General features: G+C 54.7%; 1 protein-coding gene across 4 annotated transcripts in view; it reads left to right on the top strand.

The window, feature by feature from the left end:
* Positions 1 to 16,298, top strand: part of COL18A1 (collagen type XVIII alpha 1 chain) — a 110,426-nt gene that overhangs the window by 42,065 nt on the left and 52,063 nt on the right. Inside the window, exon 1 of one of the 4 annotated variants that reach the window (XM_063080546.1) lies at positions 6,452 to 7,826. The exons of the other annotated variants lie outside the window; for them this stretch is intronic. Within the exon in view, the coding sequence (XP_062936616.1) occupies positions 6,452 to 7,826 (1,375 nt within the window). Of the gene's footprint in view, positions 1 to 6,451; positions 7,827 to 16,298 lie in introns of those variants that run through there. 4 annotated transcript variants of the gene reach the window in all.

Raw genomic sequence — 16,298 nt, 5'->3', positions numbered from 1 at the left:
CTGAGGAGGAGCAGAGAGAGAATCCTATCCGAGGGGTCTCTGCGGGACACTGCTGACTTTAGTATGTCCACGGGGTGGGGGACAGTCTGAGTGGACAGGCCATTTGGAGGTGGTTGGTACCCCCAGCCCTTAGGGCTGGATGTGGGCAGCCCGAGGGAGGCTGTGTGGAGGGGCCTCAGATGTGCCCGCGGTGGCCGAGGCTCTGGGCCTCAGAGCAGGAGTGGGGAGCTGAGGCCTCTGCGGAAGCGTTTCTGACGGTTGAGCACCTACAAGCCCGTGAAGCTCGCAGTGAGGCCTCGGCTCCTGGAAGCGGCCTCACTCCTCACCGCTCGGCAGCCGGTCTCCTCCGTTTACGTGTGGGTGTTTTGTGCTCTTCTTTTAGTGAAAATAAAAGACCACATTATTCAGGAATCCCAACCAGACGGGCCAACAAGACAGAACAAACCCTGGCCTGGGGCAGGGAGGGAGGTAGGGGTGCGTCTTGCTGCAGCAGTGGGAGGGTGGAACCTTCTGGAAGAAGAGACAGGGTGCCAGGAGCAGGGCATCTCACTTCTTGGCCCCTGTGTTCATGGTCATCTGGCCACTCTGGAAACCAAGATGTCCTGTGTGTTCCTGGCTTCCCCACAGGTGATCCACCGCAAGTGCTTGGCTGTGGCTGCCCCTGCACGTGGAGCCCAGCTGGCTGGTGGCAGGCGGCAGTGAACCCTGTCGCTCCATGAATGCTGGGGACTGAGGGAGGACATGCACTGCCCCTCCATGGCGGGGCAGCACCCTCGGGGTCCTCCCAGCCAGGTGACACTCTGACTGAGCAGTGTGGTCGACTCGGGAGGGTGCTGAGCAGAGCGTGGCTCCAGCAGATGGTGCCTGTGTGGGACAGTGGGTCCTCAGCCACGGTAGGGCTGCCCTGGCTCCTTAGGAGCCAGCTTGCTGTCTGGGGTCCCACAAGGGGCCTGCCCCACACAGGAGTCACAGCTGTGGCTTCCAACGGGCATCTCCAGTGCCCTGGCCGGAGGGTGGGCTGGCCAGGGACTGCCATAACCACAGCACTGCCGCCTCACCAAGTTACCCAGGGAACAGCTAGTCAGCCCAAGTTCCGAATGGCATGTGGATTGGGAAAGGCCATTGGCATTGCCCAGACTCATGGGTGGCAGTGGTCCTCGTCACTGACCAAGAGATAGAAAGCCCGCAGGCTCCCAAAGGCCTGAGGAGGCGTCTGTGAGGGCTGAGGGCCTCCGCCTTGTCCTGCCGCCATCCGGGCACTCTCCGGCATTATTGTATTCTTGACCAATTCCCATCTGCCGTCAGAGATGGGTACGCTTGTTGGCATGTGGCTTGACTGGGGGAATTTGTGGGTAAACACTGCCTCTGAGAACACCATGAAATAACTGCAAGGGAACCACAATTTTCTGGCTCAGCGGTGGGAATGCTCAGAGACCTTCCACCTGCTTGAGGGAGACAGCGGCGGGGTGTGAAGACTGTCTCCTCCGTGAAGTCAGATTGGGGTAGGGGCTTCACACTGGGGCCCTCTCCTGTTTCATTCGGGTCCCCTGCCACCGCCAGGCAGGGGTCTCTTCTTCTGCCTCATGTGGATCCTCTGAGCATGAAGTGCTCAAGTGTGTATGTGTGTTCGTGAGTGTGCGTGTGCACGTGAGTGTGAGCAGCCTGTGCCTAGGTGTGAGAGTGGTGTGCGTGAGCACGTGAGTGTGCATGTGTGTGAGGAGGCTCATGTGGTACCTACCTTAGCAGGGTGCTTCCTGGTGGATCCCTGGTCCTGGGGCTTGAGCTGTGAACCATGGAGAGCTGAGCTGGTGCTTACAGAAGGTTGAATGTGTGACGTTCCTAAAGTGCTTCCAGGTGACGGTGGCCTCCGGAAGGTGGCTGGGAAGCAGGAGGTCAGGAGTGCTGAAGGTGGGTGAAAGGCTAGGGACTAGAGCACCCCGCACTGATGGTGAGTCAGGGGCTACCATGAATGGAGCCCATAGTTTCCTCTTCCAATATGTGCCAGGGGTGGGGAGTCTCTGGAACTTCTGTCCTGTGATTTTCCAGACACCCTCTGAGACATAAAATCGCATTAGTGGCAGTGAATTTTCAAGCACAGAGATCATTTTCTGGGCATTTCTAAGACAATTCTGAGCACGTGGGGATTGTTTTTGGGAACAAGACTTCATAGAGACACAGATGTTTGCATATGGGATGCCCCCAGCCCACTGCCCTTTGGCGTTCAACTGTTTGAAATGCGAGTTCTGATCCCAAACAACAGAGCTGTGCCCTTTGGACGGTGGTCAATCGATTGTTCCATGGTGTACTGAGCTGGGGACAGTTGGAGATACATCCTCAGGGCTGTTTCATCATAGCCGCTCCAGCTGCTGCCGAATCCAGCCCCCGGGGAGGGCGCGCCGAGACCCCCAGCCACACAGCTTGGAGAAGCCAGACTAGGAGGGGTTCGGGCAGAGGGGGTGGCTGGTGTGTGGAGTGCAGATGGGGTGTAGTACAGGATATGGTCATGAAATGGGGGGGTTGTGAACAGTGTGTGCACGTGTGAGTGAGCATGTGTGCATGTGTGTGCATGAATGCACACGTGTGTGAGTGAGCATGTTTGTCAACTGCCTCAATTCCATTCTGGCTCTGCCTCTCATGGGCCCTGTGATCTTGAGCCAGGCTCTCATGTCTGTGTGCCTCAGTTTCTTCCACGAGGAGCACCCAGCCCCTTGCCTGGCCGGCTGTGAAGACTGGGTGGTCACTCGCACTTTACACATAGTCCTGTCAGGTCACCAACTTAATGGAATGTTTAGGATGGGAGAGAACTTGTTCCTGTCCAAACGGGCCCTTTTGTTAATGGGGAAACTGAGGCACAGAGGGAGCAAGCCACGGACTCATGGCCCCATATGCTGACACTTAGCAGCAATGCTGGAGCACATATTGGTGCCTGGTCCTGGGCTTTACCCTCACCAGGTCCCTGGCGGGGAGTCAGGAGGGGTCGAGAGGGACGGGGCCCAGCACAGGTAAAACCAGAACTTGGGAGGAGGGGCGGAGGCCGTCGTCCAGAGGTGGATCCCTCTGAATGGCATTCAGGGTGGCCAGCCTGGGTAGTGGCTTCTCCTCCAGGGCTTGTCTCCTCTTGGGGGGCCCTTGCCACCTTCTGCTTGCCAGCCCTTGGATGCTATCCTCTCCCTTCCTATTCCCATTGGGATATCCTGATCTCTCACTCACAGATTTCTGCCTGAACCCCAAGTGTCTGTCCCTTTGGCTGTCCCTCCTTGCTCCATGCCATGGAACTGGGGGCAGGGGCCAGCCTGTCTCATTGATATTGTTTCTGTGGCAGGTTTTGATTAGTGATAGAAAACTTCACAGAAATGCAAAAACCTACCAGCTGTTCGATTGGTCTTAGTTGGTCTTATAATTCTCAGATTTATTATTTAAAGCCACAGATTGAGCAACCGTGCTAGTTTCCTTTGGAAGATTGAGTCTCCTACACTTCACAGAAATGCAAAAACCTATCAGCTGTTCGATTGGTCTTAGTTGGTCTTATAATTCTCAGATTTATTATTTAAAGCCACAGATTGAGCAACCATGCTAGTTTCCTTTGGAAGATTGAGTCTCCCACAGGGCTGCTCTCTGCCCTGGGATGGGTGGGCCTCTGGGGGGTGCTTCAGCATAGGTGCTGCATGCTCGGGGGCTCTGGCCTGTAGACGCAAGCACCTGGCATTGCAGGGAGCCAGGGGTTGGGGGTCCTGGCCAGGCCCCTTCTCTCCAGCCCCCTCCAGTCTGCATGTGGGCTGCGGGCTCAGCCCAGGGACCCCTCACAGCACTTGTGGACAGCTGTGTTTCACGGAGGAGCCTAATCCAGGCAGAGGATTACAACACAAGGCTTTTCCCTGCTTTTTAAGTAAAGTCTGAATTTCACTGGCCATTATTTCTGCAAACATTCATTTCCCGGAAGGATTTCTTGCTTCCTGACCACCTGTGCGGCTTCCTTTAATTACTGATGATTCACCAGGAAGCGGGGCACCTTCCAGGAACAGGTGAGATCCTCCCACCCCGGTGGGCTTGCCCACCACTCACTGCAACAGTCCTGGCTTATTACATGGCTCACATGGGCTCACTCAAGCTCTCATGGGCTCGTACAGGTTCATATGGTTTCACACATGCTCACACAGGCTCACACTGCTTCAAACAGGTTCACGTGGCCTCACACAGGTTCACACGTGCTCACACAGGCTCACACTGCTTCACACAGACTCACACTGCTTCACACAGGCTCACATGGCCTCACACAGGTTCACATGGCCTCACGTGGGTTCACACAGGTTCACCTGGGTTCACACAGGCTCATATGGATTCACATGGGCTCACACTGTTTCACACAAACTTACATAGGTTCACATGGGTTCACACGGGTTCACACAGGCTCACACAGGTTCACACGGGCTCACACGGGTTCACATGGGTTCACACAGATTCACATGGGCTCTCACAGATTCACACGGGCTCACACTGCTTCATACAGGTTCACACAGGCTCACACAGGTTTGCATGGAGTCACATTGTTTCAGATGGGTTCACATGGGCTCACACAGGTTCACACGGGTTCATTCTGCTTCAGACAAGCTCACACGGTAGACAGGCTGATTTCTGCTCCAGGACGTGGGGCAGAGTAAGGACCTAGGGAAGATGTGTTGGTCATCGAGAGCCTCTGGCAGTTCCCATGGGCAGCTCAGTGCCTGACCTAGGCAGGTTATTTTTTACATTGAGTCCTCAGTTTCCTTATCTGTAAAATGACTGGCACCATCCCTGTTAGCCTGGGCTGTAGTCTAGGCCTCTCTGTCCAGCGATTCTGGGATGTGTGGATCCCAGGATGTTGTTCTGTAGCTTGACTCCCAAACGGCTTTCCCAAGGGTCTGAGAGTCACAGGGGCCAGTGGGGTCCCTAGCCTGCGGGTCAGGTGCGCCCCTCCCCCAGTGCACCCAGGGCTCGGGCTGGGCAGGCTGGTACCAGGTCCAGGGACCCCTCCTGGGACATGAGTTCATAGTATCAGTGTGGAGGTGGGTGCTGAGTGGGCATTCTGGGCCTTGTCCATGAGGTGGGTAGAGCAGGAACCAGCCTGGCCTCGTGGGGAGGTGGTGTCAGAATAAGTCAGATACTGAAGTCCCCAAGGAGCAGCCACTTTCAGCAACAGAGCCTTCTCCTGAAGCTCCCAGGTAGGCACTCAGGACTTAAAGGCACATGGCAGCACCTTTAGGTTTTGGGGTAGAAGAAAGTGTTCTCTGAGGTTTTATGAAGGCGTGGGAATACAGGGGGGGCATCCAGCTGCAGATGCACCTACAAACTCAAATGCACAGTGCCCAGAGACTGTCCCTTCCTGGGACACTGACCCAGAGGCTGGGGACCCGGCCCCCCAGCCCTGCTCTGGCCTAGGTGCCACCAGCTGAGGCAGCCTTTGGGCTGGCACCTGAGGGGTGGACAGGCTTGCCCACCCAGCCCCATCTCTAGGGACTCATGGTGACCAAGGCATCCCTGCCAGCCCACCCTCTGAGCAGTGCCATGAGCTCTGCACACACTCAGTCCTGGTAAATCCCATTGACTTCCCTGTGCCTCCTGTCCACACCTAGCTGCTCCTAAACTTTGCCCCTTCCAGCAATTCCCAGGAATCGCTTTAGAAATACCCAAGGACCCAGAAGCACAGATGGAAACCCTGATAAGCCACAGTTGAGCCCAAGAGAGTGTTTCCAACCAACGGAGAAAGAGAATGGGACAAAAAAAACCCTTTCAGAATGGAGAAGAAAAAAAGCAACGTGTCTGCCAAGGTGGGAGCAGCACGTGGCCGGCAAGGACACGCAGAGGGATGCACAGAGGGCAGGCTCAAGACTTGGGGCTGGAGCAGATGGGCAGTGCAGGGTGGATCACCGTGGCTCTCCCCAGTGCTTCCTGTCTCAGGCAACAGTTGCAACAGAAGAATTGGAACTGCAGCAAGTTGAGCATTTTTTAAGTTCCAATATTACCACAGAACAGTGGCCCGAGGCCAGGCTCTTCCGGGTGTTCTCCGTGGGAGGGAGAGTGGGGGCTGGGCGCTGCTGCCCATGTGTCCTTGGCCTGGGGTCCTGGCCCCCACACCACACACCCCACACAAACACTCCACAGCTCCCAAGCAGAGCAAGTTGGGAATTGCACTGGTCGTTCTTTAAAATGTCCCTTTGTCCTCTTGAGCCTGTGGCTGCTTTACAGAGGAGTGGGAAAGAAAGAGTTATAAGTCCTTTAGGGCCGAAGCTAAGGCGCTGGTCACTTTCATTCTGAGGTTGGTGCCTCTTCCCTCCTGCACGAGTGAATGTGGAAGAAACGGCCTGGGATGAGGGGCCGGGCGGAGGCGGGCCGTTCATGGGGCGGGATCCCGGCCGTCAGCCCCACCTCCCGGGCCAGCAGCCGCCTGTGGCCGCCGCCCACATCCACAGCCCCGATGGCTCCCGACCCCAGCGGCCGCTTCGGTCTGCTGCTGCTCATCTGCTGCCTGGTGGCTGCCCAGGCCAACCTGCTGGGCCTGGAATGGCTGTGGTCCAGGAGGGCCACCAGCCGCACAGCTGTGCCAGCCTCTGAGCCCCAGGGTGGCCCACTCTTGCGGCCCACAGAGGATGCCACCACACCCATGGCCCCCCGAGATGGCCCCCAGGAGCAAGGGACAGCCCTTGCCAGCCAGGAGCTGCCCTCGGAGGAGCTGAAGGATGGCCAGAGCAGGGCCCCCACCACCCCGGCGGCCTCTGCCACGAGCCCGGACACTAAGGAGGAGAACATCGCCGGCGTTGGCGCCAGGATCCTGAGTGTGGCCCAGGGCATCCAGAGCTTTGTCCAGCTGTGGGACAGCGCCAGCCCCACTGAGAGCTCTGCCGGGGCAGGGACACCAGCCCCCAAGACCCCCTCGAGCCCCTTCACCCACCCTGGGCCTTCCAGCAGCCCCCAGGAGAACGGGACCCCTCTCTGGCCAAGCAGTGATACTCCAAGCTCTCCGGGCACCCAGAGGACCACAGCCAGTACCCTGCGAGTGCCCACACTTCCACCTCCCTCCCCGGGTAGGCCCCAAGCTCCACTCAGGGGGCCCCCAGCGCCACTGCCAACCCCAGGTAGAGCGTCCCTCTCTTTCTCACAGGGCAGGGGCCTTTCCTGGGGAAGCCAGCAGTCCCTGGGGCAGCCCCAGGATCTGGACGGTGAAGGACTCTTGCCGGTGGCAGCGGGTCCTTTCCAGCAGCACCAGCACCCATCCAGCCACATGCCACTTCTGCATCCCCTGGTGATGGGTTCCCCGGGCATTCACACAGCCCCCTCTGCTCTCTCCTCTGGCCCCCTGGCCGAGCTGTCTCAAATCCCAGTCACAGCTTTAATTGGGGGCAGTGGTGCTTGGGTTTCCCACGCGGCTAATTCCTTGGGGCCTGGTCTTGCTAATAACTCTGCACTAGTCGGGGCTGACCCCCGGGCCCCCGCCAGCCGCTGCCTGCCCCTGCTGCCCTCCCTGCCGGTCTGCAGCCGCCTGGGCATTGGGCGCTTCTGGCTGCCCAACCACCTCCACCACGAGAGCAGCGAGGAGATGCAGGCCGCCGCGTGGGCCTGGTGGGCCCTCCTGCAGACTCGCTGCCACCCCTTCCTCGCCTGGTTCTTCTGCCTGCTGCTGGCCCCTCCGTGCGGCATGGGCCCACCGCCCGCCCCGCCGCCCTGCCGCCAGTTCTGCGAGGCCCTGGAGGACGCGTGCTGGAGCCACCTGGCCCAGGGCCGGCTGCCCATCACCTGTGCCTCACTGCCCGCGCAGGAGGACGGGTATTGTGTGTTCATTGGGCCGGCTGCAGGTAACTGGCCGGCCACTGTCCCCACCCTTTCCTTTGCCTTGCCAGGTAAGCTTGGCCAGGGCTGACGTGAGCCTGGCACAGGTCACCCCATACTGAGCCCAGTAGTGGGAGCCCTTGAAACCTGGGTGCCCATCGCTGTGCTGCCTGCTTTGCAGGGCAGGGGCTGGGGGCTGAGAGGGTGACAGGGCCAGATGCAACTGCAGGCTCTGTAAAGCAGAGGTGTCGCCTCAGTTCTGAGGTGGCCTATTGTACCCCCAGTTGTGCAGGGGAACTCAGGTGTGGAGTGGGAACTCACTTGCCCAAGGGAGCAGATGCCCACCAAACTCTGGCTCCTTTGTCCTTGCTCCGGGTGCTCTGACGCTCTTCCTGTGTGCCCTGGCTTGCCCTGCCTGAGGAGGCTGCAGGTGTGGACAGTGCAGTGAGGAGTTGCTTGCTTCTCTGAAGGTCGAGAAGTCTGGACCACACCAGGGGCCACGGGGGTGGCGGGGCTGAGCCTGGGGCGCCGGGGCCCAGGGCCTCCTGTGCTCGCTCATGCGGGCCATCCCAGGAGGGCCCCTCACACGGCACTGGCCCAGCCCAGACCTGTGAGTGTCAGAGCACAGAGCCTCCCTGCGCAGGTCAGAGGGGAGGGGGCTGCAGCCCCCCTGGGTGCTGCCACATCACCTTGCGGCCTATCACTGTCACTGTTGGGTAGATGGGAGGGGCAGGCAGGAGGAGGGGAGTGGGGAAGGGGCTCTTTCTAACCACCCCCACCCCGGGCAGTGGCAGCCGAGGGAAGGCCCCCAGCAGCCCCCTCCTCCCCCTGCATTGCGTCCCTGGTGGCACTGGGCCCTGAGCAGCGCCTGCCTCTCGCTCTGACTCCCCAGCTGCTGCTTGTGCTTGGCAGTCTCGGCCTGGAGGGGTCTACCTGTGAGGCCCTGTCCCCACTGGGGCATGGGTGTCCTGTCCTCTTCTGTTCTCTCCTCCCTGTGGTGCTGTGAGGATGTGGCCTGACCCTTGGTCATGGGGCTTTGGACTGGCTGGCTTCACTGGACCCTGAGATGGAGGTGTCTGTGGTGGGAATTTTGTGTCCACCCTGCTGAGCTCTGGGAGGCATGTGCCTGGTGATTCCCAGCGAGTTTCAAGGGCCAGTTGGCTTTTGCTAATCAAAGGCCTGGAGCCTCTACAGACCCTATGCGGGTGTGAGGTGCAGCAGGCAGGGGGCCATGGGCACAACAGGGACAGATGCTGATGATAGATGGGGCTGGACCCCAGGAAAGCAGCACAGGGGCTGCAGTGGAGGGGACAGATGGCTGCACAGGGCTGCTCACAGGGTGGCTGTGGCTTCTGCTCAGTGAGGGGGAGTAGGACAGGTGAGGGGGGTCTGGGCAAAGGAGCAGCAAGCACACGCCTGATCTGGGAAAGGCCCAGCATGAGCAGAAATCAAGGGGACCGCGTCTGAAATCCAGGAGCCAGGAGCTCCAGTGAGGCGGGTAGGCAAGGGCCACCCTGGGCTTAGATTTTATTCTGAGGGCAACAGGAGCTGCAGTGAGTCCCATACACATGGTCCCTGGAACATCTCCATACTGATCTAGCAGGGTCACCTCACAGGGCCGAGTCCCCTCACCCAGCTACAGCTGGCTGAGCCTGCTCACCCTGTCCTCTGCACGTGTTGGGGTGGGGGCAGCCCCTCAGGGAAGTATCTTGCCAGGACAGCCCCTGGTCCATGGGAAGGAGCCCCAGGCGGCTGGAGCACAGCCCAGCTCTTCCTGCCCTGGGAGCCTGCCGAGGCTGGACAAGAGGTGGGGCATAGGGAGGGCACTGCCTATGGGAGGGGACGGCCAGGCCCACCCACCCAGGGCCACGTGGTGTCCTCACTATCTGTTTTTGATGCAGCCAGGGGGCTCCGAACAGGCACAGTTTCTGCCTCCATGCCTTGGGGAAGGTGCGGCCTCCTGTGTGTGGGGTCTCGGCCGCACCGGGGTGCAGGGCTGGGGGCTGGTAAGGCCGTTCTCACAGCAGTGAGGCCCAGGCAGGGCTGTGTGGGGCAGGGAGTTTCTCTAACAGCAGCTTCTCAGCAATCCAGGGGCCTGGAGGGAACTTTTCACTGAACATCTGGACACATTGGCAGGGTCCCCGCCATGTCCTCAACAGGGTCCTCCAGGACTTTTCCATCAGTGCTAATGGCCTGTGTCTCCTTGGGCCAGCGGTGGGTGTCAGACTTCATCAAGCTGAGACTCCTTCCCCTGCTCAGCCTGGCTGGGGAGGATCCCACGGAGAGCCAACGAGGGTGTCCCAGGGAGGGTCCTCCCCCTCCTCTGGTCTCTTAGTCCCCTCCCCCAGGCTTCTCCGTTCTGGGCTGAGCCCCCACTCCTGCTGGAGCCCTGTGTTGGGCTTTGACAGTCCCACCTTGGCGTGGGGGGCAGCAACAGGAGGAAGGCCCTGGTGGGACAAGAGGGTGTGGTGGGGACCCAGCCACCCCGACATTGGTGTCTGACCCTCAGTGATGGCCATGAGGGTCCTGGGGAGTGGGAGGTGCTGGGTTCTGCTCCTGGCACTGTGACACCAACTGTCGCTGGCCCTGGGAGGTCCTTGGGCTGCATTTAAAGGCCACAGGGGCCAAGGAGAATGTTGCCCTGCTGGGCAAAGGAGACCCCGGGGTTCCTGCTGCTGCCTTTCCAGGGCTCGTCCAGAGCTGAGGCAGGTGCACCCCATTTACAATCCCTTCTCACTGTGCCCTGTATGGTGGGCCAGCGTGGCATGGCCATGTCATCTGGCCCTGCACACTACCCTGAGGCCTCTGCACACATGCCATTTGCTGGGCTCGCGGCCCTGCCCCACCATGACTACTTTCTCTGCTGCCTCCCATACTGCGAGGTGGGGGCTGGCGCCAGGGCCTGTGGTGGGGGCTAGTGGGTGGCTGGGGAGTGGGGAGGTGGTCGGGAGGGAGAGAGTCGTCCTGTGGGGCCCCCCTGCCTCACTGGAGCATGCAGCTGGGGATCTGTGAAGGGTCGTGCTGTGCTGTGGGCTTGTCCCTCAGGCCCCTGAGGAAAGTGGGGGGGGGCTATGTCTGGGTCCTTGCCTCTGCCTGTCCCATGCTGCAGGTGTGCCAGCAGAGGACCACCTCCCCTGCAGCTGCCAACAGTAAGGGAAGGGGTCAGCCCAGGTTTGTCCCTGGGGCCTCGTGAGCGACACAGGAGCTCGGGTTGGTGTCGGGCAGCCTGGGCACCCTGGGCTTTGCTCTCTACATCCCTCCCACTGTAATTCAACCTGTCCTGACCCCTGGGAATGACAGCAAAGGCAGGTGGCGTTTCCCAAGGGATCCTGCAGGCAGGTGTGCTCTGACCAGGAGGCAGGTGCTGTGTTCCCTTTGCAGGTGAGAAGCTGAGGTCTAGCAGCAGGGAACTGGTGGGGTGTAGGAGCCCAGCTCCATGACTGCTCTTAGGTGTCATGCCAGGCACCTGATAAGTACAGCGTGAGGTTGGGGGACACCAGGTGACCAGCAGGCATCCACCCCAGTGGTGCAGGCCATCTGATGAGTGGCAGAGTCCAGGGGCGGGAGGGATGGGGCACAGACGCTGCCCGATGCTCAGAAGCCAAGTTACACACACGGGCTGTGCTGTGTCTCAAATGTACAAGTCCAGTTGTCTTGGCAAGTGGCACTTAGGATGCCTCGTGGAGGCCTTGGGATGGGACCAAGTGCCACAGCCTCCTGCTTGGCACTCCTACGGGTCACATCATCCTGGTTATGGAACCTCTCAGAGCGTTGGTTCCCCAGGGAACTGGGCTGCCCGTGGCGCAGCATTTAGAGGTCCGTGGTAGGCCAAGGGGGCACCTCAGTGGGGTCTCATCACCGCCTGAGTCCTGGAGGCACTGCCCAGCACTTCTATAGTGGCTCCCTCCCTTGGGGGCCGGCCACGCGCCCAGGTCTGCTCACTGCGGTACTTACATCTCCTTCCTGTACACAAAGGTACAACTTTAGAAAATGTTACTGTTCCTTAAATGCTTCAGTTAACTCGAGGTTCTATTTACCTTTGATTTAATAAGGAGACAAGACGCCTCCGTGGAAAAATACTTGTGTTTATCTGTTACCTCTTGGCAACCTACAAATATTTTTTGGATGATGTGCTGAGCTCCCCAGACTTCCCATCCCTCCCAGAGGTTCCAGGAGTGACCACGGAGTTTCACTCCTGCTGGGGTGTCAGGTGCCGAGGGCCTTGGGCGAGGTGTTGGCAGGTGCAGGCATCCTGTGTGTTTCTGTGGGAACCAAACATGGAAGGAGGGAGACACACAGCCCTCTATTGGGACTACCTGCAGGTTCCCTGTGTGTGTATATAGAATATAAATATGTGTATGTGTATATACGCGTAAATATATAAATATATTTTTTGAAGTGTACAATGTGATGGTTTCAGATACACATATGTTGTGGAATGATTGCCACAGTCAAGCTGATTCACATATGTATCACTTCACACAGTTTACTTCTTACCTGTGCGGGGGATTGCTTAAGATTAACACATCTCAAGTATTTGATACGCTGTGACCAACCACGGTCACCATGCCGTGCGTTAGATCTCCAGCACGTACTCAGCCAACAGAACTGAAGCTTTGTGCCTCTGACCACCACCTTCCCATTCCCCCTGCCCAGCCCCCTGACAACAGCCTTCTGCTCTGCTTTTATGAGATGCACTTGTTTAAATTCCACATTGTAAGGTAGATCGTGAGGTGTTTGTCTCTCTGGCTTATTTCACTTAGCATAATGTGCTCTAGGTTCATCAACGGTGTTGTAAGCAGCAGGATTTCCTGGTTTTTTAAAAGCTGAAGGGTATTCCATTGTGTATATACACCACATTTTCTTTACCCAATTCTTCTGTGAATGGACACTTAGATTATTTCCATCTCTTGGCTGTTGTGAATACTGCTGAAATGAACATGGGAGTGCAGATATCTCTTCAATGTACTGATTTTATAACCTTTGGAGATATACCCAGTAGTGGGATTGCTGGATCACATGGTAGTTCTATTTTCAATTTTTTGAGGAGCCTCCAAACTGTTTTCCATAATGGCTGTGGCAACTTACATTTCCACCAGCAGTGGGCAAGGGTTCCCTGTTCTCCGCTTCCTCACCAACGCTTGTTATCTCTTGTCTTTTCAATAGCAGCCATTTTAACTGCACAGAGGTGGTGTCCCAGGGTGGTTTTGATTTGCATTTCCCTGATGATTAGTGATGTTCAGCACATTTTCATGCTCCTGTAGCCCATTTGTATGTCTTTGGAGAAATGTCTATTCAGGACTTTTGTCCATTTTAAAATCAGGCCATTTGTTTTTTTGCTGTTGAGTTGTTTGAGTTCCTTACATATCTGGGGTATTAACCCCTCACTAGCTGTATGGTATGTAGTGTTGTCTCCATATGTGGGTTGTCTCTCTGCTCTGCTGATTGTTTGCTGTGCAGAATGCACAGTGAGCCTGCCGGTGCCGGTGGGGTTATTTGCTTCCTCTCTGAAGGAGGCTGGTGGTGGGGCAGGGCACACTGAGTCCCAGGCCCTCTGGAGTGGCCCGTGCAGCTGTGGGCAGTGTGTGTCTGACCTCAGTCCTCGTCCATCCACCTTTGGCCTCACTGAGGAGGAGCAAAATGCTGTTCCTCCACGATGCCCGCCAGTGCTGGGCTGGGCCCTCCACACAGGGGCCCGCAGACCATGTCCCTCGATGCCATCTTTGTGTTTGGGGAATGAGCTATCCGCCGTCTGCCACAGGGAAGTCATTTTTTTTCCAGATTTTTTTTTTTTTTTTATTGTGGTAAAATATACACATAACATAGATCTACCATCTTAATCGTTTTAAAGCTTAATGCAGTTCAGTGGTGTTAAGCACATTCACATCACCACCATCCGTCTCCAGAACTTTCTCACCTTCCCAAACTGAAACTCTGTTCCCATTAAACACCAGCTCCCCATCCCCTCCCCTGCCCCTGGCACCCACCCTTTCACCTTCTGCTTCTGTGAATCTGACCGCTCTAGGTGCCTCCTGGAAGTGGAATCATGCAGCATTTGTCCTTTGTAACTGGCTTATTTCACTCAGCATGAGGTTGTCAAGGTTCATCCATGCTATGGCATGTGTCAGGACTTTACTCCTTTTTAAGGATGGGTAATATGCCATTGAGCGGACAGACACGTTGTGTTTATCCATTTGTGTCAATGGACGCTTAGGTTGCTTCCAAGGTTGAGGTCTTTTGACTAGTGCTGCTGTGACGTGGGTGTACAGATGTCTCCTTGAGAAGGTCTTCACTTCTCCTGGGTGTACGCCAGAGCTGGAACTGCCACATCGTATGGAATGCTACTTCTAATTTTGGGGGAGCCAGCACACCGTCTTCCATGGCAGCAGCCCGTTTTACATCCCACCAGCAGTGCACTGGGCTCCAGCTTCTCCACATCCTCACCAACAGGTGTTGTTTTCTGTTTTTTGGTTAGTACCCATCCTAATGGATGTGAAGCGGCTTGGATTTGCATTTCCCTAATGACTGAGTATCTTTTCAGGTGCTTATTGGCCATTTGTATATGTTCTTTGGAGAAATGTCTATTCAAGTTTTGCCCATTTTTGAATTAGGTTCTTTGGTTTTTGTTGTTCAATTTTAGGTGTTCTTTATATGTTCTGGATGTTTATCCGTTATCAGATATATAATTTGCAAATATTTTTTCTCTTTCTGTGGGCTGCTTTTTACTCTACTGATATTGTCTTTTAATGCAAAATCTAAAAATTTTTCATGTTGTCCAACTTGCCTATTTTTTTTTTCCTGTGTATTTGGAGTCTGTCATATCCAAGACATTGCTGCCAAATCAAATGTCATGAGGCTTTTGCCTCTTGTTTTTTTCTAATAGTTTTATACCTTCAGGTCTTATTAGGTCTTTGATCCATTCTAAGTTATTTTTCATGTATAGTGTTAGGTGAGGGTCCAGCTTCATTCTTTTGCATGTCTATATCCAGTTTTCCCAGCACTGTTTGTTGAAAAGGCTGTCCTTTCTGCAGCCTTGAATGGTCTTAGCACCCTTGTCAAAAATCATTTGACCATATGTGCAAGGGTTTATTTCTGGGCTATCTGTTCTATTCCATTGCTCCACATGTCTGTCTTTATGCCAGTAATACACTGTTTTGATTAATGTAGCTTTGTAGTAAGTTTTGAAATCGAAATCGGGAAGTGTGAGTCTTCCAGCTTTGTTCTTTGTCAAGATTGTTTTGCCTGTTCAGGATGCCTTGAGGTTCCATATGATTTAGGATGAGCTTTTCTATTTCTGCAAAAAACCTCACTGGGATTTTGATAAGGATTGCATAGAATCTGTAGATCACTTTGGATAGTATTGGCATTTTAATATAAAATCTTCCAAAAGCCATGAACGTGGGATGTTTCAATTTATTTATATCTATATTTTCTTTCAGCATTATTTTGTAGTTTTCAAAATTAATTCCTAAGCATTTAATTCTTTTTGGTGCTATTGTAAATGAATTGGTTTTGAAATTTTGTTTTCATGTTGTTTATTGTTTACAAAAACACAATGATTTTTTTGTGTTGACTTTTTAATCCTGCTACTTTGCTGAGTTTATTAGTTCTAATAATTCTTTATGTGTGTGTGGAATATTTAGGATCTTCTACATATCCTTGTTTCTTAGAGGAAAAACTTTGTCTTTCACCAGTGTGATGTTTACTGAGTGTGACGTTTACTGTGGGTTTTTCATAAGTGGCTTTTATTATGTTGAAATAGTTTGCTTCTATTCTGTTTTGTTGAGTGTTTTTATCCTGGAAGGGTGTTGAATTTTGTCAAATGCTTTTTGGACATCAGTTAAGATGATCATGTGGTTTTTCCTTCATTCTGTTAATGTGGCGTTGTTATGCTGATTGACTTTTCTGTGTTAAACTATCTTTGCATCCCAGGAAACCTTACTCAGTCATGGTGTGTAATCTTTCTGATATGCTGCTGAATTCTATTTGCTAGGATTGTGTTGAGATTTTTTTGCATTAATGTTTGTAAGGAATATTGGTCTGTAGTTTTTTTCCCCTTGTGTGGCTTTGGTACTGGGATAATGCTGGCCTCACAGAATGAGTTAGGAAGTGTTCTCTCTCTTCTGTTTTCTGGAAAAGTTTGAGAAGGATTGGCGTTAGCTCTTCTTTAAGTATTTGGTGGAATTCACCATGAAGGGTCAGGTCAGATTTCTGATGACTGTCTCAGTCTCCTTCCTAGTTACAGATCTATTCAGATTTTCTGTTTCTTAATGATGTAGTCTTGGCAGGTGTCGTGTTTCTAGGTCCATTTCGTGGGAGTCATCCAGTCTGTCAGCACATTTGCTCGTAGTGCTCCTATTTCTGTGGAAGTGGTAGTAATGTTCCCCTTTCATTTCTGATTTTGGTAATTTGGGTCTCCTCTCTTTTTCTTCTTAGTTGATCTAGCTAAAGGTTTGTCAATTTTGTTGATCTTTTCAAAGAACCAACTTTTGGTTTCA

The sequence above is a fragment of the Cynocephalus volans genome, chromosome 1 (genome assembly GCF_027409185.1).
Source record: "Cynocephalus volans isolate mCynVol1 chromosome 1, mCynVol1.pri, whole genome shotgun sequence".
Taxonomy (NCBI): Eukaryota; Metazoa; Chordata; class Mammalia; order Dermoptera; family Cynocephalidae; genus Cynocephalus; species Cynocephalus volans.
This window is presented reverse-complemented; position numbering and strand designations above follow the sequence as displayed.